Genomic DNA, 24,708 nt, shown 5'->3' on the forward strand with positions numbered 1-24,708 from the left:
CCAAGTCGATACTTGTGTCCTTGTGGAGGACGTTCTTCCCAAGTTGTCTTGGGGAGACCGGACAGAGAAGCTTCCTTACAGTTTGAGATGGACTGATGCATCCTCGATATTTTGAGGTTAGCAAGGAAACTTCTGGGTTTTCTATCCGTCCTCCGTCCTGTTGTTCTTTTGTTTTGGAATCCTGCTTTGATGGTTAGATATTACGTAAAACGCGTCACGGAGGACACAAGAACGCACAAGAACGCATATTGATAATCAGCAAATGTACAGCAATAGGCCTACAGTGTGTGCTTATTTTTTTCAGTAGGCTACAGTAAGGCTTAGAGGAACTTCAAACTGACCAGAATAGTTTGAATAAGAAATACACAAAACGAAAGCGCAACTGACCAGACGAGACCAGCCTGGTTCCTCCTCTGAGTTGTTAACATTATATGGCCTAGTTTATTACGCTACTGTATGAGGTTATCCTCATAAAATGTACAAGTGTTCAAAGTACAGGTGTGAAACTTCTAGCCAATCAGAAAGGGTAGCCTAATCCTTATGTGGGCGGGAAGAACTACATCACCTTGACTACATGGAGCAGATGATTGGTTCAGAAACCTGTCTGTCTGTCTGTTCAGAAGCCTTTGACGTGTCAGTGCAGGTGTATGATTTTCAAGAATTGCAAATAAGCTACCTGACTTTGGTAACGTCAGTCAAAATAGCTTCATGGGCCACATACATGGAGAAACTGATGTCAAGTCCAAGCCATGAATTCAATAAAGTCATCTCCAAATAACTCCTCAGATTCAACGTAGTCCCAAAATAGAACATCGTCCTAAAAACCGCCTCCTGAAAAATATGGAGGACCATACTGGCCTACTCAAAAAGATTCTGATGGGAAAATACATCCTTCCTCTTTACATTAACAAAACAGAAAACACATTGCGAAAACATTCTTTTTATTAGATGCATTGGCAGGAGCCACGCTTAGTTTCGGTATACATATAATCCACCTAGCAGCACATAAAATTAATAAGATTCACAATTAGTTCACACTGCTCCCTACCGTAAAGCCAGGTGTATTTTTATGCAACGGGATGGTGGGAATAATGATTATTAAATAATTAGTTTTACGAGTCCTGTCATTTGCTCATTCATACACATTATCAGATAAACTGTCAATGCCATGCAAAAACAATGAAGCCGTATAACTCAATTTACCTGCCGTTTGGTCTGAGATAGTCGTAGAAAATGGATATTAGCTGGTCTCCACCAAGATTAAATGTACAACTGTTCAAAGTGCAGGTGTGAAACGTGAGATAATTTGAATAAGAAATACACAAAACGAAAGCGCAACTGACCAGAGGAGACCAGCCTGGTTCCTCATCTGAGTTGTTAGCATTATATAGCCTAGTTTATTAGGCTACTGTCCAAAGTACAGGTGTGAAACTTCTAGCCAATCAAAAACCATACTCCTTATATGGGCAGGGAAGAACTACATCACCTTGACCACATGGAGCAGATGATTGGTTCAGAAGCCTGGCCGGCATCGTCGCTGTCAAGCCTTTGATGTGTCAGCGCAGGTGTATGATTTTCAGGCATACTAATTAGCTCACCGGTTTTTACGAATCCTATCCATAGACTGTAAAAAAAAAAAAAAGATGGACATAGTGAGTGTGATGTCACCCATAGGTTTCTGAAGGGCCGTTTTGAAAGATCGATCACCGCCATTTTGACATTTTTTGGAGCCAGCGCAGCCAGAGCGCAGCGGCTACTATTGGCCCATAATCGGCGACTATCTATCACTATCTATCACTGGAGAGGCGACCTGTCAATCACTAGGAAAACAACCCCGTTTTATATCACGGTGGTGACACAATTATTTTGAAAATCGGCATATGGATACACATTAGAAGAAGCGAAAAATAGCTAGAGGCCACAACCTCTTGCCGAAAAAAATGTACTTTACATTTTGAGTGAGAAGTTGGGTTGTGGTCATTGTCTTACATGGAGTTGGGCGGTTTGGAGTCTTTTTGGAGCCGGCCTCTAGTGCACGTTAGAGAAATTGTGTTAGTATGACAACCTAGTGTATTACAGTTGTATAGTTTTGTGTCATGTGCCGACTTGTGTTTTTCCCCTCGGGGCTTGCAGTACTTACATACTGCTTTGTTGAACGATTCGCTCATGTACTGGTATACTGAAAACTCAACACGACATGGCAGTAGTATCGAACGCTCGAGATGCTGCTCGGCTTGGACAGCCTGCAGATATCTGCTCAGGGGCGGTCTTACTATTAGGCAAAGGTAGTCGACTGCCTTGGGCCCCGGCAGCCAGAGGGCCCCACAGAAGACAAGAATAGAACTAATGTAAACTTATTTTTAATCAATATAAAATAAATGTACACCCCTCTCTTTGTTACAATAAATGATTTAAATCTTGAAACCACCCCCCTCCCCCCCCGCCCCCATCACTCAGGCTATAGTGGGCTATCTAGTGTGATTTTGCCACTTGACTTTAAGCTCATTTTGCTTGCCACTACATCAGTATCAGAGAAAGAAGTAACACAAAAAAAAAGTGCCCTTGCATGCATACCTTTCTCAGCCCTAGCTTGAAGGTAATATGTAGAAAGGATGGATTAAAATGGGAGAGAGTTGGGATTCAGGGGGGCCCTCGCTTGCCTTTGCCTAGGGCCCCCAAATCACTAAGTCTGCCCCTGTGTCTGCTGTGTTTACCCACTGCCCAGGTTGACACACTGCTGCGGTTTCCAGCTTGGTTGGTAGTTACTTGTTTAGCCTTTTGGTGTAACTAATCTTGTAATTTGTCTTAAACCATATTACAAACAAATGTAAATAAAAGTGTGTTTTTGTACTCTGTTAATTATTTTCTTCAAGCTGCAATAAGCGATTTTCCGACTACTAGAGGGCGACAGAAACCGCAACACATTTGTAAATACAGCAGAGCAAAACTACAGGACTACGGAGGCCCCTACCCTTACAAAAACGTACCATGGCAGAACAATGGAAAAAATATGATGGTGATTCCTGTGTTCCAGTGTAAACGTCTATCTCAGGAAGGACTGCTGATTCATTACAGGCCCACAGAGCTGCACTCATGTTATCAGGCAGGACAGCTTCCTCTAGTGGCTGCATGTGAAACAGCTTGATCTGCAAAGGAGCCACTCCATATAAAACGTTCCTGAAAATGTTTAGAGCCAAAGCACATCACATGGGCTCATAACCATTGTCACAGCAAATTACTAATATCAAATATTGAAGCATGCGTTGTTCATAAACTTAGTGTTCTATCTTGATGAACTGATGAGCTTTCTGAACATCTAAGAGAGATACCACTTATAAATGTGTACAATTAATTCATAATTGATGCATGTTCAAATTTATCTCAGCTTTATAAAGGTTTGGTTGACAAAGTAATTCACATGTGAAAAAGGAATGATAAGAGGCCAAAAGGACATAGTTGATCTGTTTGTGCTTTCATTTGACCATTTATTGCATAAAAAGTAGACAAGATAGGTTTTATATGGGTAAAAGTGCATAAATAGTCCAAAGTCCCAAGCCCTTGATGTATTCACTGGGATCTAGTAATTGGTGCCAAAAATCTTATCACCAAATTGCAAATCCCTAAAAGAGTGTTTCAACCCATTGCCCTCTAAAAAGACCAGAAAACAAACACAAAAAGATAGCAGCCCTGGAATTTGTCCCAATACACTTAGAAGCAAATCAGTGCTATTCCCTGAACACAATGACCAAGAAGAAACCTACATTCTTAATTATTATAAGGACATAAAACTCGTCTGAACTCGTTCTGATCAATGGAAATCCCAGCGACCTGTTCCCTTTTATCCTTAAAATGATTTCAGGTGCCTCTTGTAATTTCATTAACTGTAAACAAGGTTTACATGTTTGGACTGTGCAATTCAAGTCTTAAGTTGAGAGTAGAAACTAATAGAAGTCACATCAGAGGAAAGTCAAGCGAGGTAACTAGGACCACATAGTGACATCATTCATCAACATAGGGACAATGCATGGGATCTGTTCTTAGAAGTTAAAATAAAAACATTTAAAATTGGTAGAACCAGCATAGTCACATTACCAAGGAAAGCAGTTCTTCAGCGTAGGTAAAAAATTAAATGACAGGAGTCAGTATAGATACCAAAATAGAAACGATAAGAGAATCAGATTATACCCAGTAGAAATCAGACTAGTGAGGAAAGTAGAAGTCTTTGGTCAACATTGAGACAATACAGGGGATCTGTTTCTTTTCACTGTATCCAGGCAGGTTGGAGGAAGACTCAAAGTCCACCGCCACCTTGCGGTTGACGCGGGTCATGATCTGCATCAGCTCCAGCTCCTTACTGTGACGCTGCAGCATCTCACACAACGCCTGCATGAACCAGGAACCATTGGACGTGTTCCTCCATGAGTAGTATCCTGTGGGACAAATTACAGCCTTACAACTCTGAGAAGAGGTGCACTCAAAGCATGTTTTACTAGTCAAATAAGGAGCATTTAATTTTGATTAAATGCAGATACTGAGTACTGTATTTATACAGATGTATTCAACCATGTCTGATATGATGGATATGATGCAGTTTGTTTCATTACATATTTTTGTATAAGTGATCAATACTACACTGGTTGTCTAAGCAATTTCATTCATATGTTTATCATCATCAACATCATCCTGGGTTTCAATGGAGAGTTTTAGTGTCTCATGGTGTAAATGCTTAAATGGTCAAGATCGTTGGACTAGACCGATATTCAGTAACATCAAATATCACCATATTTTCTGTGGTATCTTAAAAAAAACAAAGATAATCATAGTGGTATTACATTTAATTTGTATTGATGTACATAAAACATGCAATTTAGAAGAAATAAAATGAAATGGCACAAGATTTTTTAATTGTTGAGAAAATTGTTGAGACAAAAACCACCCCGTGGCGAACTGCGATAATGTATATTGTATATCGCGATGTTTTGGCAGGACAGCATTGTGATATTAAATTTTGGATATCGCCCAAGCCTACTTTGGACTGACTATTCTGTTAAATATTGTAGGTGTCAATATGATCAAATGGTATCCTTTTTGTTTTTATAGTGGCTTTAATCAGTAAATATCATCATCAGCATCAACAAATACCACTGTGCAGGTACTCTGTTCTATTCGTGGCCTTCACCAACGCCAAGTCCAAGTACTTGAGGAAGTGGAAGTACTTCTCTCTGACCTCTTTAAACTATTACCAAAAAAAGGACAATAAAGCCATCACAAGGGCGGAAGTGTATTGTTCACTGTACCCAGAGTTTCCACAGCTGCTGTTAGTGTTTACCTGGGGCTGTGGAATAGGCGTACAGGAAGTCCGCCTCCACAGGAATCCGTTCGGATTGTTGCTCGGCCACACTATCTGTTTCGAGGGCTGGAGAGGCACCGTCGTCCAGATCTGAGCCACGGCACGCCTAGCAACGACAGGACAGGACACAATGGGGTTATGTACAAAAACTGCAAATATGTTTTATGCCAATACTGAAGCTCTGTAGTAGGCTCGGCGATTCAAAGCTGAATGATAACACAGACGCTGGGGTAACTGTTCTCATTTACTCCAGCCACAAAGCAATTTAGAGCCAAGTGTCGTTACAGCTGAAGCCTCATAGAACGGAATTTTTAAGTTTCTATGCCTCTCCTCATTCTGGTCAGAAGCCGTATTATTGATTGACAGAATTTGTTATAACACACACACACAGGCAAAGACACCTGATTTGTACAAAGCTACACTTGTGATGCAGGCTCTACACTAGGGGTGGGACAAAATATCGATACTGGAATATATCGTCATACTTCCTCTTGCGATACGTTATCGATATACTGGCGCCAAATATCGATATTTTTATTAAAACATGCCGGTGCTCTGAACGGATTCCCCCGCATTAAGCCTGTTACCATTTTGACTTACCAGAGTCACTACTTAATGACTCCTCGTGGTGGCGCTTATCAAATGAATGAGGGTAAAGTGAACGGCCGTCTACTCACCTCTGTCTGGCCGGCTACTTTTATTACTGAATGTCACTAAACGTACACACTATCAGAATTTGGTAGTGACAACCGAATTTATGAATGAGAGTGACTGCGCATATGTATGGTACATACTGGAGCAGACTGAAGTAAAATGACTAGACTGTGTCTGTACGGTTAACAGGAGTCACTCCATTCCTCCGATCTCGCGATGGCTGGAAATAATGTCTGGAACCATAGTAACGTTTACTTCAGGTAAAGTTCCACCGCAGGAACTTGATACTTTTAACCGCAACATCTGGGCCGAGACCGCAGAACTGGTAGGAGCAGCTGCAATGTTGAGGAATATAAAATTTGAGAATGTCCCACAACACTTACCTCCGTCTCTTTCAAATTAAGGATGATAATGTTACGTAACATAACGAGTGTCGCGCCACGTAACAACCAGTTGTCCAGTCCCGTTCTGGTTCACACTACTAACCGAAACCGCTGTCAGATTGGGTAGTCAGTACCTGATTTTCTCAGGTAGTGAGTTTGGTTATAGAATGCGGTTGTCACTCACTTAATAACCGAACTGCGTGTGCAATTGCAAGGAGAGTTGTGAGTTTCATAGCGGTTTCAAAATAATAGCGATCTCTGCTGAACCTCGGATCGCTCAGCGAACGGTTGCCATGGTAACGACAGACTCAACTGAAGCGTTACAGCTGAAACTACTGTATAACGCTAAGCTGAGGAGATCATTTTAGGGGCTTCATGTAACGCTCCTAAAGAAATTCCTGGCCTTTGATGTTACCACCCAAGTTTAACCAAGTCTCACTGACTCCATTTTGCCAATGTTCAAAATATAAATGGGAGAAGTAAAGGGAGGAAAAGGGAAAGATTAGAGGGACTTCTGTTTTAGGAGGTTTGTTAAAGCCAGTATGCAGGTGTTATGACCATGTAAAATTTGGGGCATTTTGCCACTGCAAACATCCCTTAGCCGGCTACTTTTCCCATCTGGCTGGCTACTCAAAAATTTGGGGAACCCCCTGGGCACCACAGTTCCTGCTTTTTGCCTTTTTAGGGGTATTTTTTCTTCTTCGGTTACACAGATATCGTGATGTATCGTAGATGAATTGTCTTGCAATGTATCGAGTATCGCAGAATCGCTGTATCGTGATACCATCGTTATCGTGGGCAACGTATCGTGATAGTATCGTATCGTGAGTTACTCTGTGATTCCCACCCCTACTCTACACTTTAAGTATTCATAAACTAGAGTTAAACTGATTTCTTGACCCTGAAAATGTACCCTTAGGATTTGGAATCTTGTCAAGTGTCTATCTCGGTTTCATAGTTAAAACAATTTTATTTAACCTTTATTTAACCAGGTAATATCTCATCGAGATTAAAAGGAAATCTCTTTTACAAGAGTGACCGGGCCAAGAGGGCAGCACTGAACAACAGTACAAAGTTACATACAACATAACAAAAGAACAACAGTTAGCTTAAAAAAAAACACCGCTCAATAAACAATAACTCAAAAAAACAATAATAGTCTAATGGCGGAAATCCCAGATCACCACCAAAATCTAATCAATTGTTCCTTGGTCCAGGGCCTATCTGTCCACTAGGGTTGGGCAGTATCCAATTTTTTACACCGTTAAACCTTCCCCAAATTTTCCCGCGATATACGGTATTACCGTCTGATTAAAAATCACATTGTAGGGCTTGGAGGGAGCCGCCAATTCCAAATGATGAATTTATGTAGTCGCTGCTATACCGTTTCCCGCCACAAGGTGGCTGCAGTGCACTTCAACTGTGATTTTCACACAACGACAAAAATGTGATACATGTTCCAGTTTTATTCTCTGAACATCAGAAACGAAATAGCAAACGTTACATATTTACAACATATTTACAGTGGATGGTCCTGCTTGGGCAGCAGCAGCAGCGGGGGGCTTTAAACTGGACGAGATGTTCATCCTCGCAGCGGTTAGCGGGTGATTGATTCTGAGATGGGCACGTAAAACGAGAGAAGGACCGGTTCGGGGCTATTTAGCCAGACTAGATAGCTGGTTTAGCTAGCTAGCTCTATGCTAACGTCCGCCTAGCTTGCTAGTTAGCCTGGCTAGCTAACGTCAATATGGCTAGCCTAGTTCGCACCGTCCGTGCAGGCGGGGGTGCAGGGGGGTTGATCTTCGAAGAATGGTCGAATAGTTTCCAGTGAATATCGACTAGTATTTTTGCTTGAAATGCCCATCCCTAGTCGGAACCCGATTTGCTGCCAAATTGCAGCAGTTGCATTCTTTTTAGGGACCAACTCGCTTGCGCTCGCCATCTTTTTTGTCTAATTCTCCCTTCTGAGGAGAGGCTGTCACATGACGCGCGATTATGATCGCTTCTAACTAGTTAGTCTTTTTTGACAGGTTATTTATTTGACAAATTACATTGTTTCCAAAATTTCTGTCATCATTTTCATAGCATCTTCAACGACACAGACAGTGGTGCTGGATGAACACTCTTAAGGCGTTTATTAACGTTATATATATGCGCACATTGGTCAGCAGAATTTTTTTTATGACGGTAATGAAACGGACACCGTTGCTATTTTCAAATACCCCGGGATACCGTATTACCGCCCAACCCTACTGTCCACCACATTTCATCTGTTTCATACATTTGAGATATCCTGCTAACTGACAGACAGACAGACTAACAGGGGCACAAACATACAGTAACCTCCTTGGCTGAGGTAATAACAGTAATTATTGTGGCAATGGTGTAATTGGACAGGGAAAACTCCACTGAAAGGGTTAGGGTTATTTTCCTATGTAGTTGTGGGAGAGTTATTGATATCAGCTTTGTAGGCAAAAAGGCTGAAATGGAACAATTGTAAATGGAAAATATTATTTAAGACTCATAACTCCAGCCTAAATAAAAAGCCTGAGTAACATACTATGAAATCCTGAATTAAGATCTGACAGTGACACCAATAGAGCCAATAATGAATAAGGGTGTGTATTTTTTCACATTATTATACTTATTTGAACTTAATTCTCTTACTTACATTTCGATTTGTTTCCCACTTCATAGTAGAATTGACTACTTTTAGATCTCGGATGACAAAAATATCAGTGCAGTTTGTTGTGTAGCACAACAAAATATGCAACAACTGTTGAGCCTGATTGTATATGCATCTGTATGTGTGTTTGTGTATATGTGTAGATATGCATATCTGTGTGTTTTTATGAGCTGACTATGCAAGTGTGTGTTTAAAGCTGCACTTTGCATCTTTGCACTCGAGGGCTTGGAGCCAAAGGGGCGTAAGTGTGTTATAGTAGATTTTACAGGAGAGCCAAAACAAATTTTGATCAAACTTGGATCAGCTGCCGTTATCACATACTAAGCACAATATTTAAACTTTTTGTGTTATCAGATTGAGCATTACCATAAAAACAATACTGCCACAGTTTAAGTTGAATTATATTTGTTAACTTTTTTAAAAATGGCAAAAGAGTGAAATACGCCTTTTTGGCACAAACATTGTCCCAATACAGCCATGCAGAATATGGGCTTATGTAAGTAAACAATTGTAAAACAAATTAATTTTAATACAAATCTAGCAATTACACTTCAATCAACACTGAAATATAAAACAAGAACAGAATGAAGTAATGCTCAGCAACTTTCACCAAGGCCTTTAAAATTGTAGGAACATGGAACATATCAAATTGATTGATACATTTTTTCTTTAAAAACTTTTAATAAACCTTTTTAATAAACCTCTATAGACATAAGAAACTACTTTTTTTTCTTTTTCTAGTATAATACATGTTTGTATGTGTCCCAGGACGCATCACTTATTGACACATTCACAGACCTGTAAAACTCCTCATAACACTGAGGGAGAACTTCAGCTACCAGCAGTCTGACTATCAGAGCTCATCTTGACCAGTTCACACTCCTAACATTATAAAATAACATTTTGAATCTATAGGCCTAAGTATTTCATGGGGATATTAACATATTTACATTAATCTAATATTGACCTAGAATATTAATTAGGATATGAATAGGATACTAAAAATGATGTGATCATGCTGCCATGCTAGCATTATTTACGTCAGCATGCATTTTGAGCTGACCTAAGTGCTGTTAGAGTCCTCTGCCCACAATGCTGTTCAGTGTCAAAAGGGTTTTGCTAGGTGTCAAAAGGGCGCAAGTGCAGTTACGCACTTTTGACAGCAAGCAAAACCCAACTTTTACTGTTACGGCTTTCAGTTTTTGTTTAATTAAAACTTATGGGTCATGATTTCAGTTGTGTCCTTTTGACACTGAAAAGATCTCACTGAGACCTTTCAATTGATATATAATACTCATATTCACCCAAAATCACACTTACGCCCCTTTGGCTCCAAGCCCTCGAACTGTAGCGGCCCCAAGTGGCAACCAAGTAGATAACTTTGAATTTTTGAAAGTTTGAAGGACTTCATTACCACTTTGAGATTTAGATTTTTAGTTTTACATAAAAATCTTGTCTGGTGCAGCTTTACGCATGTGTATCTGTATGTGTGTATGTGTGTTTAACTAACCTGTATAAAGAAGAGCTTAGGTTTCCCCACCAGACCGCTACAGCGGTCTCCTTTAAAGTAGCCCGTCAGTTTCGTCAGCTCGACAAAGCCGTCTGTGCCGTATATCACCCCTTCATCTCCGTGGCTCAACAACACACACACTAATGACGCACAGCCGCTGTGGTCCTCCTTGGACACTGGAAAAAAAGAGACATATAGAGTTAGACTGGCGGCCCTCCAGGGACGTGTCTTTACAAGACTGAGTACTGTTTCTCTTTCATTTCAGTGGAATGGCTGTGGATTCTTGGATACCATTCTGTGGATAGTGCTGAGAGTTTAGCATGTCTTTACTGCTCAGATGCCGTGAGTCTCAAACTCAAAACATGACGTTTAGCAAGAGTGTTGCATTTCAAACACGTTCATCAATCGTTGCATAACAACAGCAATAGCCACAATATGGGTTTTTGAATGCCAATACAAATACTTTCTGACTTAAGCTGGTGATAGCTGATATGCAGTATCTTTAAATTTACCTTTTTCATGCCACAAAATTTCAAAACATTACAAGGATTCAGTGTTTGTCCAGAATATTATTCTTGTCGGGGTCAAAAAGCCTCTGGAACAGCATTTAGACCATCATGGGACACTGAAACTCTCCATTGAAAGCCACAATGATGAAATAGTTTTAGGTGTTAGCAGCTCCTTAAAGCAGGGTGTGGCAGGTTTCATTGCAGGTTTGTTGTGGTTACAGTTAGACCCTAACCACAACCAGCACTTCCACCATGTATCTGTTCAGAGCTACTACCTGTAGCGCTGCTGCCCTAAGTAAATGAATGAATAACTAAATGAATAAATTAATTAATAACCAAATAAATAAATAAATAAATGAATAAATACCCAGTGGACACAGGACATTAGGTAGCAGAGTGGGGGCTTTTAAATTGCGAGGTTCACCCTTGCACTAGATAGTAAGCAGGATGCCTTGCAACAGTTTCTGTGCTACCAGACAAAACCCTGTCAAAATGAAACCGCCATTTTTTCTACCACAGAAGACACTCAGCTTTATCTTAACGTCCAAAGTGGGGGAAATGTTAGCTAGGACTTCTGCATTGGTTTGTCAGTGTGAGCATTATTTAACGGAAAACAATCCACCCTAAACCACTGTAACACTGTTAAAAAAAGATGTTCCTTAATTTTCTTTGGTGTCAGTCCCTCAGAGTCAAAGAGCAAAGGGTCCAAAAGGTATCTGAAGGGGGGATTTTTCCTTTAAGACAGTGGTAGAGTGAATAATAACACTAATTTGCATTTCTCTTACGGCTGAACAGTAGTTGCTCCATCTGCGCCACAGTCTGGTCATTAGCCACTTTGATCTTATAGCCCAGACCAGAGAAGACCTTCATAGCAGTACCAGCATCAACATCCGTCCCGCTACGAGAGTTCATCCCTAGAGAGACAGACAAACACACAGACGGAACACGGTACCCTTTAAATATCAGCATCTAGAGTATACAAGCTGTTTGGAGTCATTTATGGTCATTTATTTTTGATAAATGTGTTTGTGTAAATGTGACACATCTATGTGTGCATATCAGGATTCTTGCTGAGGCCGTGTTATCAAAGTCCATGAGTGTTTCCGTGACCTAAAATGCTCTTCCTTCCTGGTTTGTTGTTCCTCTAAAGGGGTGAACAGTTTGTTGAGTCTATGAATGCAATGAATGTGTGAAATAAGTTGTAAAATGCATTCTGGCATATTCCTGTAAACCTAATCCTGTGACCCGTTTGTAAAATTCCCTGACTTCCCCAGAGAATTGATCAAATTCCCTGACTTTCCCAGTCTAGAATACACCTCAAAATTTCAATGATATTGAAGAAATTCCAGGACCAGTGGGAACCCTGGTGTATAGATGTGTATGTATTTATAGATTAGATTAAATGAAAGGGGTCACTGCAGCAGCAAAGAATAGGATACAGATAAGAACAGAACAAATCTCGGGTATAGAAGTTAATATAACAACTAATTACAACAAAAAGAATACAGCTCCTATTGGCTTGAAAGAATTCTCACTATATGACAGATTTCCAGATGTTTACACTTTACAGATCTACAAATGTCTTTCTATCAGTGTAATAAAACAATATGCAGGGCGTGTGAATGCTTTCCACTTTATACCTGTGCTCCTGTGGAAGTTCTTGTTGTTGATAATCAGACAGTGTCCTAGGTTGGGGTAGTCCATCCTGTAGCGGTAGGGGTCATGGGGTGCCGCTTTACCCTCGGGCCGAGAGTCCATTTCCTCGCCCCGGGACGATGCAGACTTCCTGGACACACACACACACACACACACACACACACACAAAGTCTTAAACACACATTGGACCAAGTATTTGAACCTGAGAATCTTGTTTAACCTACTACTTCTGCTCCATTACACTCACATACCTACTCCCTCTCACACCTACTTTTAAATAGATAGTTTTAGACAGTAAGTGAATTTGAGGGGCTTGTTAAACCAACTTCTGCTCCATCTCACTGCACACACATACACACACAAACTATGTCTTAAAGATGCTTTGAATGCCTCACTGAATTTGAGCGTGTGACTAAGGGATCATAGACAGTAGAGCTCCTGTTGGAACACACACTGATGGGGATGAGTCCAGCTAGTTGTGCAGGTTGAGGCAGCACAGAGCCTTATGCCTCTTTCACACAGTTTTGTAATCTACCCTATCCTTGAAGGAATCGTTTTTAATTTTTTTTTTTTTTTCCAATTACCCTGTACCGTCCGCTAAACATATAATATGCTATGGATTACCATGCACTGTGGCAAACTACATAAATACTGGACACACAAAGGCCAAACTGCTACCAGACTTCACTGGTGCACAACAGACCAAAAAGCTTATCTTCCAAATATTTTGTAAATTTAATTAAAAGGTAATGACACAGGAAATTTCTTATGACAGTGTAAATGGGCAACACTGCTTTCAGCAGGAATCCTTAGAAGTTTGAAAAGAGAAAAAAAAGTAAAGATGCTGGTTGCGCTCAGATGAAGGTCAACTGTAACGCAGGTGCAAGAATCAAAATATTGTGAACTAGAAAAATGGGGAAATAATTCTGCATACTGCAAATAAAAGGCTAGGAAAAAAAATCTTTAGTTCAGAGGAACTAATTTGTTGCATAAGTGCCCAACTTCAAAGTGAAACTTAAAAAGTTTCAGTTACATGCTTTCATCACTGCCCTCTGATGAAATGCTGATAATAGCATGTAGATGAAGCATTTGCTCCGTAGTTCCTTTGTTTCACTTTAAGTTGGGCACTTATGCAATAAATTAGTTTTTCTGAACTAAAGAAACTTTTTTGTCCAAGCCTTTTATTTGCAGTGTGCAGAATTAGCATCCTTAAACGTTTGGTCATCTGATCATGGTGTTATGTAGGATACTGTTACATATTTGCATCCATCACTTCTGAGTTCTAAAGAAGGGGCAGCAACTGCCACCTGGGAGCCTATACAGTAAGGACAGTGACCCAATATTGCTGCTATCCCATAGTTGCTTAAAGTTACTGTGATAAGATAATATTTCCTTATGTAGACTTGCACTGTTTAAGTCTATTTCCATCAAACGTATGTCAGTGTACAGCTGCTACCTCTCTGAGCCTATTTTAAAAGAACAGATATCCGTGTACAGATACTAGATACAATAGCTTGTATTATTGTGATAGCAGATACAAGTCTAGGTAATCAGACAGTTGTCAGTGTTCAGTAATTACCCTTTTGAAAAAAACTTCAAGGCGTCCACAGTGTCCCCCTGGCTCCCAACATCACCGTCATCACCACCCGCTGACATGATCCTGAAGACATGAATGCAGAGCAGTCAGTGATGTAGTGGGAAATAAAAAGCTGGATAAACCATCACCTCCAGTCAGTGATCATCATAAGGCAAATAACCACCAACAGAAACAAAAGTCAAATTGATTTTCACAAACGTATTAATTTTCTCCTTAAACTCTCTTAGTCTCTATCATATGGCTTGCATCAGCTTTATACTACTTACTATGATGTGTACTATGAATTTAGGTCATAAAAATTGATGTATAGGCCTAAAAAGGTGGCAAACTCTATTCTTCAGATAAAAAGGTGTGTAAACTAGTTGGATTCATCATGTCAGGAAATAGTTGGAGGTAAATTGGTGATTAAATAAAGCTTACTGTCAAGTTTTTAGAGATAGGCCTATCTAAATTGATCTTTTTGTAAACATGCTCATTGGTGCATGAACACAGCAGCCTACATCTGCCCATAAATAATCGCAGCGTAAATTTAAGACAACTTTGTAGACCTTTAACAATATGATTCAGTCTGACTGGGTTGATATGAATACGTTTGTTCCAAACAGATACCCACCCACACAGGAGGAAACCGACGACGACCCTTACACAATGCTATTGGCATAAATGTAAAACGTGTTAAATGTTGAGTCATCATAAGACCTTTGCTTACAAATTTGTTTGTTTGCAGACTGATCATTTTTTAAGATACCAAAATGATAATATGGTGTTTTGGGGGGAGAAAAAAAACCCTCATATCTTTGTAAGAAAATTTTAACAACTCTGAAACTGTATTTAAGACCTGTGAAGGCTATAGCCTATTTATCTGTAGGCCATTTAAGACCTTTCAAGGTCTTGAATCTATATGACTTAATTTAAAGACAAAAGACATTTTAAGGACTTGTTGACACCCTGAACGCAACAATTATCCTAGGTCCTTGATAACCGTAAATAAATGCAGACAGATGGGTGAATGGCCTAATTCTGAAATTAACATTCCTAACTTCAAAATCATCTCTAACTAGAATTGGGTTCAAATTCCATCTGTGGAGTGAATTTATGACAAAGTAGATGATGCAGAGCAATAGGCGGCTGTAAGCCTTTTTGGAAAGATTATGGCTAAGAAATACATAAACCGCAATGTTTAAACTGACCAGAAGAGCACAGCCTCCTCCACTAAGTTGTTAACATTATATGGCCTAGTTTATTAGGCTACTGTATAGGGTAATCATCAAGGGATAATTACATTGACGAAACTCCATGCAAAATCGTGGCATTTAGTTAACGTGGCAGTTATCTGCAAAAGCACGTGTCTCATAAAATATGATTCAAGACCTGTTCTGTATTGCCAGGAGCCACCCTGAGCTTCGGTGTACATATAATCCACCTAAAGGCAATTAACGTTGATAAAATTTCAACTTTTAGAATTAGTTCACACTGCTCCCTACCGCAAACCACGGTATTCTTCTGGAAAGGGATGTTGAGAATAATGGGAAAAATGTTGAGGTATTAAATTGGTGATTAATGGATATGTATGCCGAATTGAAGAGAGGCTTCTATCGATTCAAAAGGTCGCACTTATGCGCTATTTCATGCTGCATGTACTTTAGCCAGTAGCTAAATGTGGCAACAGTAAACTGCCATATTATTAAATGAAGTTTGGGGTGCTGTTCTCTCCATACAACAGCACATATCAGGGCTAGTACACATTAAATACATGTTTTAAAAAGTGTATGTACATTTGCTAAGGCGTTTTTGTAGTAGTTCGGGTATTTACATCAACTTCTTGAACGACGACAATTCCAAAGTTATCTTGAACTCCAGACTTGCTTCAGGAAACATATGTCAAGCATACTAATTAGTTCACCGGTTTTACGAGTCCTGTTAGTACATGCAACAACACGCACTGCTGCTCAGTAATACACGTTATCAGACAATAAACTGTCAATGGCATGCAAAAACAATAAAGCCGTTTACCTCAATATTCCTACCGTTTGGCCTGAGACAGTCGCAGAAAGTGGATATTAGCTGGTGTCCACCTACGAGGAAATGTACAACTGTTCAAAGTGCAGGCGTGAAACTTCTAGCCAATCAGGACCGGCACTCCTTATATGGGCGGGAAGAACTACATCACCTTGACCACAGGGAGCAGGTGATTGGTTCAGAAGCCTGTCTGGCATCGGAGGTATTTCTTTTTTTTTTTTTTTTATATTATGAAGTTCGACAACCACAAACCATCAGTGCCAGTCAAATTAATGGGGCAGACACACGGAGAGACTGATGCCAAGGCCTCTGTCCAAACCATACATTCAGTGTCTTCAGTAAAGTCATCTTAAAACTCAGATTCAAAGTAGCTCCAAAATAAAACATATCACTTCCTGAAACTACTCAAAATTGATTCTGATGAGAGAATACATCCTTCATCTTTACATTAACAAAACAGAAAACACACATTATGAAAACATTATTTTTATTAGATGCATTTCAAATCTTTGATCTAGGTATATTGATGTAGCAATGATCCACATATTCTGTCATGTCTATGTTGTGTGGGCGAATTACTCCCAAAGTGGGCGGAGTTTCATACTGGTTGCCTTCCAAAAATGTTTAGCCCCTGGGTGCCTTCCAATATTTATATAATAATAATACTTCTTGCATCAGGGCCTCAGAATGATTAATGTGTATGTGTGAGTATGCGTGTATAAGGATAAATAATGGCAGATAACAGATGGAAAAGCCAGTTTAATGTTTTTTTTTAATAGACTTAGGACATTCTGCATGGAGCGCAGCCGTTCCTTGTTCCAGTGCAGCTCGTCCCTCCTATGTATTTGTGTCTGTATCATTTCCCAGTCTCATCCAGTCTTTTTGCCAGCCGGTTGTTGATTCCTCTCAGCTGATGCTCTGCTCCCAGAACATACTTGGTCTCCAGTAGCAGAGCCGGCAAGCTGGACGCCCCGTACTGGAGGGGAGGGGAAGGAAAGGAAGAGATAGAGACTATGATAGATTTACTCTTTTCTTAGAGCAGACTGCTGGTGGTTCTGTGCATGTTTTCCCACAGCAAAATGAGGAATAGTTTAATTTCACTAGAACTTGAGTCACTGGAATTACCCCAATGAGACACTGTATAAGAATGACAGTTCTAATCGTAGGTTTCATTCTCACCACTGTTATCTCCCCACATACAGTGTAGGCAGTACAATTCAAAACAGGATGAAAGTTCCCCGTAAGTGTCCCTCATGTGTAAACATTCGGCAGCATGTGACATGAAAACGTTCAGGAGTTGCACTGCAAGTGTAACCACTAGTTGGTGCTGAATATTTTTTAAAGCCACTCTTCACGTCACTGTGTGTGTGTGTGTGTGTGTGTGTGTACCTCCTCTTTCTCCTTGGGGTGTGTGTGTCGGTGTTCCAGGTATCCTCTGTTGAGCTCCCTGATGCCGCGGAGGAAAGCTTGGCCTCGCCTCAGGTCGGCCAATCGCAGCTCGAGCCTGGCTTCCTCTTTTTGCAGTGACCGTAACTGCTGTTCGGCTCTATTGCCAAACAACAATCAACACACAAACACACACAGTACGGGCCGTTGTGGGTAGGGGAAGCAGGTTAATCCTGATGTTGGATTGACGCAAAATCAGCCTGGTTCATAATCAGAAATCATGGCTCTGATAAGGTTCTGGTATTTTATCGATTCAAACAAAATAATAATTAATTTCATGTAATTAAACATCCTTGGATAATATAGCAGGCATTCCTAGGGATGTTTTAAGGAAGAATTTATTTTTAAAAGGATCATATTTACTCCATACACACTTGGAAACACATGGAAACGAGTGTCTGTACATCTCAACAGCTTCTCACCTGATCAGCTCATACTTGGCGTCCAACAGTCTCTGTCTCTTCCTACGGATCAAAGAGCCCACCTGAGACACACACACACACACACACACACACACACACACACACACACACACACACACACGAGTGATAGATGTCCCAAAGGACACAGTAAGGGCAAGTTGCCATAGAGACCATGGTATTCGTGACAACTTGTTGCCATAGTTACCTTGGCGTTGTTTTTTCTTAAGACCCTGAGGTCCTTGGAAGCTGTGATCTTGAAAAACAAAAATGCCATCAGGACCATAGGATTAGAATATATACATTTAAATAGAAATAGCATATTGATCTACTATCTCCTAAATACTATTAAACATTTTAACATGGCTGGTGTTCCCTCTGAATATACCAATGCAGAAATGTTTTTCTTGTGAACAAATATATCAGACTACAAAGAGTGTCAACCTATATGTTTACTGTAAAGCAAATTATTCAACAGCATGTTTAATTTAAACCCATTTGCACCAAAGAAAGCAGACAACATGATTGGAAAGTCTGACCTTTTCAGTTAGTTGCTCCTCCACAGAGGAGGAGAGAGAATCAATGGCCTGTCTGACTGTTGTGGACTCCACCGACTCCCTTCATAAACACACACACACACACACACACACACACACACACACACACAAAGAATGCAACACAATTTCTAACTTAAAAAAAAAAAAGTTATAAAAAAAAAAAGTTGATTGAAATTGTGAATGTTAAGTCGTTTTCAGTACTGTGTGGTATCATGCTATGAAAGGGTATTGTGATACTTGGTCCAGTATAGCACTGTAAGCTAACACAGTGTAGTACTGTATTTAATAGTCACAGTAGTACTAGTAGTTAAACTACAGATGACAGAAATCTGGCTTGTAATAGCTTGTAGTCTGTGTTGGTCAAGGAAATCCAAGAAAGCTTGGACTTGAGTGAGTGAGTTAATTAGGTAATTACCTGTACTGGTGACAGAAGTCAAGGAAGGCGTCCAGCACCACCTCTAACTCTGTTTCTCCCCGACGGCCATGTCTCTTCTCCCTCTGCTGACCCCTACTGGCCTCTTCTCCCTCTGCAGATCCACTGGCTTGGGAAGAAAACGTGGGGTTTCATTGTCTGTACCAAGCCAAATTTAAGATGTAATTAAAATAAACATGAAAATGACTATATATTGTAGGTCCGAGTGACTGGGCTGATTTCTCACCAGAAAAACACCATGTTTTTAAGACTTCTAAAACTCTAAGACTCAAAATGCTTTATTGAACTGCATTCAAAACCATAACGCCTTGGCTTTGGATAATATAATTTAAGACACTTGAGTCCTACCGAGTTAATGGCAGCTAAACATTTTTGTTTTGTATGTATTTTAGGCTCTAGGATGAGTTGGCAAAGTCACAAAAACTTGGACTTTATCTTCAAACAGGGATGAAAAATAATGTGATAATAGATTTTGGAAGCTACAGTGATTTGTGACTTTGCAGCTTGGCCAGAAGAGCCCGTCCTCTCCTGTTCTTTCCTCTTACCTGATGACTTCCTGCTTGTTGACCTATCAGAGGAAGACTTCCTGAATCCATCCAGATTGTACGTTCTGGCCCTCTTCCGACTGGGGGTCTGATTGAGCGAGTGAAAGAAAGACATGAACATAAAGTCGATAAAATGCTGAAAACAAAATCTAGGCCGCAGGCTGCTGAGGTCGGTCCCTACCCAGCTCGTGTCCTCGTCCGTCACCTCGTCGGAGGACGGGATTGGCCGACGGCTCTTCTGGGCGGGATCAGGGTCAGACGCCTCCTAGGAGGAAAAAAATAAATAAATAAAATCAACATCTTCCCAGCCTATGTGCAGCCTCCATTTTGCTAGCTTCTGTTCACTGATCAATTTCCTTTTATTGGGGCGTCCTAGTGGCTCAGTGGGTTAGGGTGCACCATGTAAATGCATTACATTGTATTACAATGTTATTATTATCATTATTACTATTTTGGTAGCATTAGAATGCATCAATAATGTCATATATGCTCATATCAGTGATATGAGAAACACATTATCACTCGACTTCCATACCTGTGATTGGGGGCCACTGGACTCTCCACTACCCGATTTCTTCTTTCTCTTCTTCTCCTTCTTCAGCCCCTCATTCTTCGCAGGTCTGGCCAGGACAGACAGACAAATAAATAAACAGACTGATAGACAGGTAGACAGACAGTTCAATAGATAGATAGGCATACAGGACAGTCAAAAGAACAGACAGAATAAGAGGAGTGGGGCCTCAGAACTAGCACGGAAAGTACATGGATTCCCATTGATATTACAATTCCTGCATGTGAATGTGTGTTTGATAATGTTCCCATGCAACTGAGGACGGGTACAGTGCTTGAGACTGAAGCCCCTTTGTGAAAGCTAAAGTGTTATCATGGCAAAGGCCTCAGATGGTTCTTCATCCCATTGGTGGTGGTGTTGAACTGAAACAAGTCTCATTTCCATGAAAACATTCACCATTCTATTCTATTCTATTCTATTCACTATTCAAACTTTTGATATGTTGGAAAAATAAAAAATAAAATGTCAATTAAGTGCATTTCCATTAGCTGGGCTGAAGCAAATAAATTAGCCTTGAATATATCAAGAATAGGGCTGGGCGATATGGACCAAAAATCATATCTCGGTATTTTTAGGCTGAATGACGATACACGATATATATCTCGGTATTTTCTACGAAGTGGGCTAAATGTTCAGTTGTAAGTAGGGCTGGGCGATATGGACAAAATCAAATATCACAATATTTTTGACCAAATACCTCTATATCAATATTGCGACAATATTGTAGGGATGACTATTGGTGCTTTCACAAAATATTAATACAATGAGATTTTTGATAAATAATCATCAGTAATGTGGATATAATGACTAAGTGGGTAAAGGCAAATAATAGCAGCTAGAACAGTCTGGTAAGTTCAGAAAATCACATCACTTTACTGTAATGCAGCCTTTAAAACCAGGAAAAGACACTTATGCCATATCACGATATTACGATATCCAAAATCTAAGACGATATCTAGTCTCATATCACGATATCGATATAATATCGATATATTGCCCAGCCCTAATCAAGAACAATGGAAAAAGTATTTCAAGAATTGATTAGTAGTAGTAGTCTTTGCCATTTCCATTCAGCTTTTCTAATTCAACACATAATAATAATTTGTAATAAAAACACTCATGCGCCTACTGAAGCAGAATACCACCCTACACCAGCAAATGACCTTTCTATGTGACCTTCTATGTACCTTGCAGCAGACCTCTGTCCAGCACTCCTCCTCTTGGCGGGCCTCTTCCCAACCAGACGCTTCGTACCGCTGTCCGTCACCTCGCTGGATGACGGGATTGGCCGACTGCTCTTCTTGGGGGCGGGGCCTGGTTCTGACTCCTCCCCCTCCACGTCTGCCTCTCCTGCTTCCTCCTCAATTGCTTCTTTCTTTCTCGTCTTCCCAGGCCTGTTCAGAGCGGACAGAAAGGGAATTTGTATTCGTATGGGAACTACCATCTGAACGACTAGACAACGAGTAGACAAACAACTCTGACCTTTGACCTTACCTGGCTTTCCTTCCAATATTTCCACTCTTCTTCTTCTCCTCCTTGTTCCCTCCATCCCTCCCTTTCTCCTTCCTCTGGACAGCGGTCCTCCCCGTCTGAGGAGCACCCTTTCCTCCCCCTCCGTCCGTCCCTCCCTCCTCTGGGAGGCTCAAGTCTTCTTCCACGGCGGTACTGTGCAGAGGGTTACCTAGGCAAGCAAAGGGAGAGCTCTCTGGTCAGAAAGATATAACTAGACACAGAGACAGACAGAAAAACAGAAATAAAACCCCCAACATCTTTCCACAGAGTATTACAACCTGGATATAAGTGGTACTAAAACACTTTCAAGTTCTGTCGAAAAATATCTGCAGGTTTCAGAAAGAAAACCTTTTTAATGCTACCTGGAATTTAATTTAATACCAATTTAACAACCAAAATAATGAGACAAAAAGCTGGCTAAACAGGCCATTTCTGATTGAACATACTAATGAAAGTTCTGAAACTATAAAAGAGCGCTGTAAGAAAAAAGGACACCAGGAAATGTATTGTTTAAGGACATAGTGTTCAGTTCAACTGTGTTTATTAAAGCAGATCATGTTTGGCATAGTTTTTAACTCTGACCTGTATTCATCTAAGAGTAAATATGGGTCAAACTTAATGGGACCAACTGGAAGGGCAGTAATACAGAAAATGAAACAGTCAGATATCACTGCTGGTTCCATTCCATTTGGGTGAAAATACACAAGTCATGGCGTTTCACTGATATCACTGAATAATTTTATACAGCATCAAAATGAAACTAAATTACAAAAATAAACCTGTATATCATGGTGAAAAACTAAGACATTTTAATACTTTTGAAGGCCTTACATTCAGATCATTTACTTTAAGACTGGACACCTGGAAGACAGAGAAGAAAGAGACAGATCTGCAGTGTAGAGTCTCACCATAATTCTGCTGCACTGCCTCCAGGAAGCTAGCTCTCTCTATGGAGGACAGGTTGGTGGAATCCAAATTGTCAAAAACTGGAGCTTTCTGGGATATGGACACAACATAGAGCAATATCGATCAATCAGTCAGTCTGTCACAAAGCGGTCTGTGGATGGCAGATTTGGAGAAGCCAGCAAGGTGAATGGTGCAGCATCAGCCTTCCATAACATTCACAAACCATTTCATAATCACTCAAGCTGGTTTTAAAGACATGAAGCGTATAACAGAGTGTGTGTTTAGTAAAGATATGCAAAATGAAATCCAGTTATTTTGTATAAAATACTATACTACTATATACCAACACCTACACCCACCATGCCAGCCTCTTTACTCTGTGCTTGTCTATGGCAGCTGCATTCAGTGAGTGGTTTGTCCAGTTTTAACAAGTACAGTGGTGGGTGTGAAAATTACCCACTCACATCTTTCCTACAATCTAGACTTAACAAGGGGGTTGAGGCTATTTCACTGTAAGAAAGGGGAGTGACATCCCCTCCCATCAAAATGAATACTGAAAAGGTTGCTACAGTGCCCAACTGACCTGACTCTCATCTGGTGGAGCTGTAGGCATCTTGGCTCCTTTGCCTTTTTTAGCACTGTGGAGACAGAGAAACAACTGAGACCTGAGACACCTGGTGGCTGAATGAATAGAGACACCACCTTTCATCATCCTGGTAAAACTCAAGCCAAACTCCATTCAATAATCTGGCAATTTAATGTGGCCTTCTTAATAAGCAAAACTACATGCCTCATAAAATAGGACACAATACCTCTTTTGAATCGTTAGCTGCCACTCTTCCATTCGGCATATACAGTAACGTTATATCCCCCCACCAAACAGCATTTACTACAAATAAATTACATCTTTTAGACTTGGTTTGCCTGTTTTAACCACGCACATCTTCCACAAAAATACATCGCGGAGGGCGAAAAGTTAGCAAGCAGTGTGGGCCAAGTCTAAACGTTGCAATTATATTGAAAGAAAGTGCCTCACGTCCGACTAAAGACCTAACGATTCGTAACAAGTCTTGAGTTATGTTCTAACCTTACCAGTTTTTGTAGACAACACATCTGAGATAGTGGTTGGGATATTATTAGAGTATGTACTATTCAAAATTCTTACCTCATCACCGTAGTATCCTTAACGTACATGCAGCTGTCAAATGCCCAAGGAATGAGGAGATTTGAGGGGACTTGCCACTTTAGCTGGCTAGCTAACGCCGTTTAATCCGGTCAGCACTTTCCTAAGTTTCCTGACACCTTATTTTCGGCAAAATTAGTTATTCTTAGTTGAACTGAAACATTACAAAAGGCCATGGACGCATACCACTACCTACACAACAAGTTTGTTTTGTAGACAAGCTTCCCGCAAAATGTTTCCAATTTCCGGACTGTACCAATACAAAAACCCAGGGGGGACCGTAAAGTGAAAAGCCGAAAGTTCGAAAGTAGAGGTCGTATAAAAATGTCGTATATTCCAATAACGTTGACATGTTGCAGACATAGACTGTAACAAAGTTTGTAGATAACCTTGAGTCAGTATATATTTTTGCATAAACTACATTATGAAAACAATAGCTACCTCCATAATTTACTTCAGTCTTGATTCCTACGGAGAGCGAAATGGTCCACTTCAGAGTGTGTGAAACTCACTAGTTGCCATTCAGTTACACATGAAACCTATGTTGACACCACACATGCAAATACTGCATGCAATAGAAAGACACTGAAGACGCACTGAATAGAACGCAGTGCATAATACAATAGTAAAATACATACTAAGCCTATGCAGTATGGTACCAAATTCACTAGTATTACTACATACTAAAAGGTATTCAATAGACACAAAACAATGAAGGAAGATAGCGCCCTGATGAAGCAAATCACATACAAACACACAACTCTTTGGTGAT

The 24,708-nt window shown here is 40.3% G+C and overlaps 2 protein-coding genes across 3 annotated transcripts; both read right to left on the reverse strand.

Annotated features, from left to right (window-relative positions):
* Window positions 1-3,442: 3,442 nt before the first annotated feature.
* On the reverse strand, window positions 3,443-16,448 carry LOC139651549 (caspase-3-like). 2 transcript variants are annotated; one of them, XM_071528504.1, is made up of 7 exons: window positions 16,359-16,448; window positions 14,328-14,408; window positions 12,733-12,878; window positions 11,878-12,006; window positions 10,584-10,759; window positions 5,330-5,456; window positions 3,443-4,430 (listed from the first exon to the last, which is right to left on the reverse strand). In XM_071528504.1, the coding sequence occupies exons 2-7, from the start codon at window positions 14,402-14,404 to the stop codon at window positions 4,201-4,203; spliced, it is 885 nt and encodes a 294-aa protein (XP_071384605.1). In that variant the 5' UTR covers window positions 14,405-14,408; window positions 16,359-16,448; the 3' UTR covers window positions 3,443-4,200. The 2 variants fall into 2 exon arrangements, with proteins under 2 accessions (XP_071384605.1, XP_071384606.1); XM_071528505.1 differs by having other exon boundaries at window positions 16,373-16,426.
* A 436-nt stretch (window positions 16,449-16,884) lies between these two features.
* Window positions 16,885-23,387, reverse strand: cenpu (centromere protein U). The gene is made up of 13 exons (XM_071528519.1): window positions 23,337-23,387; window positions 22,756-22,843; window positions 21,830-22,016; window positions 21,523-21,729; window positions 20,300-20,384; window positions 19,946-20,029; window positions 19,765-19,852; window positions 19,202-19,328; window positions 18,769-18,847; window positions 18,438-18,485; window positions 18,233-18,294; window positions 17,754-17,910; window positions 16,885-17,340 (listed from the first exon to the last, which is right to left on the reverse strand). Exons 1-13 carry the CDS (start codon window positions 23,364-23,366, stop codon window positions 17,221-17,223), a joined length of 1,362 nt encoding a protein of 453 aa, XP_071384620.1. The 5' UTR covers window positions 23,367-23,387; the 3' UTR covers window positions 16,885-17,220.
* Window positions 23,388-24,708: the final 1,321 nt, after the last annotated feature.

The sequence above is a fragment of the Centroberyx affinis genome, unplaced genomic scaffold, assembly GCF_046629955.1.
Source record: "Centroberyx affinis isolate AG114_WGS23_722 - 3 ecotype Tasmania unplaced genomic scaffold, CSIRO-AGI_Caff_v1 ptg001682l_1, whole genome shotgun sequence".
NCBI lineage: Eukaryota > Metazoa > Chordata > Actinopteri > Beryciformes > Berycidae > Centroberyx > Centroberyx affinis.

Coding starts and splice junctions, on each gene's coding strand:
- LOC139651549 (XM_071528504.1), bottom strand. CDS start 14,404: ATGTCAGCGGGTGGTGATGACGGTGATGTTGGGAGCCAGGGGGACACT. Junction 5,457..10,583: donor CTAAGCTCTTCTTTATACAG/GTTAGTTAAACA, acceptor TGTCGTTGCTAG/GCGTGCCGTGGCTCAGATCT. Junction 4,431..5,329: donor CGCCTATTCCACAGCCCCAG/GTAAACACTAAC, acceptor TTTGTCCCACAG/GATACTACTCATGGAGGAAC.
- cenpu (XM_071528519.1), bottom strand. CDS start 23,366: ATGCCTACAGCTCCACCAGATGAGAGTCAG. Junction 22,844..23,336: donor CTCCACCAGATGAGAGTCAG/GTCAGTTGGGCA, acceptor TCCATATCCCAG/AAAGCTCCAGTTTTTGACAA. Junction 21,730..21,829: donor AATATTGGAAGGAAAGCCAG/GTAAGGTCAAAG, acceptor CGCTCTGAACAG/GCCTGGGAAGACGAGAAAGA.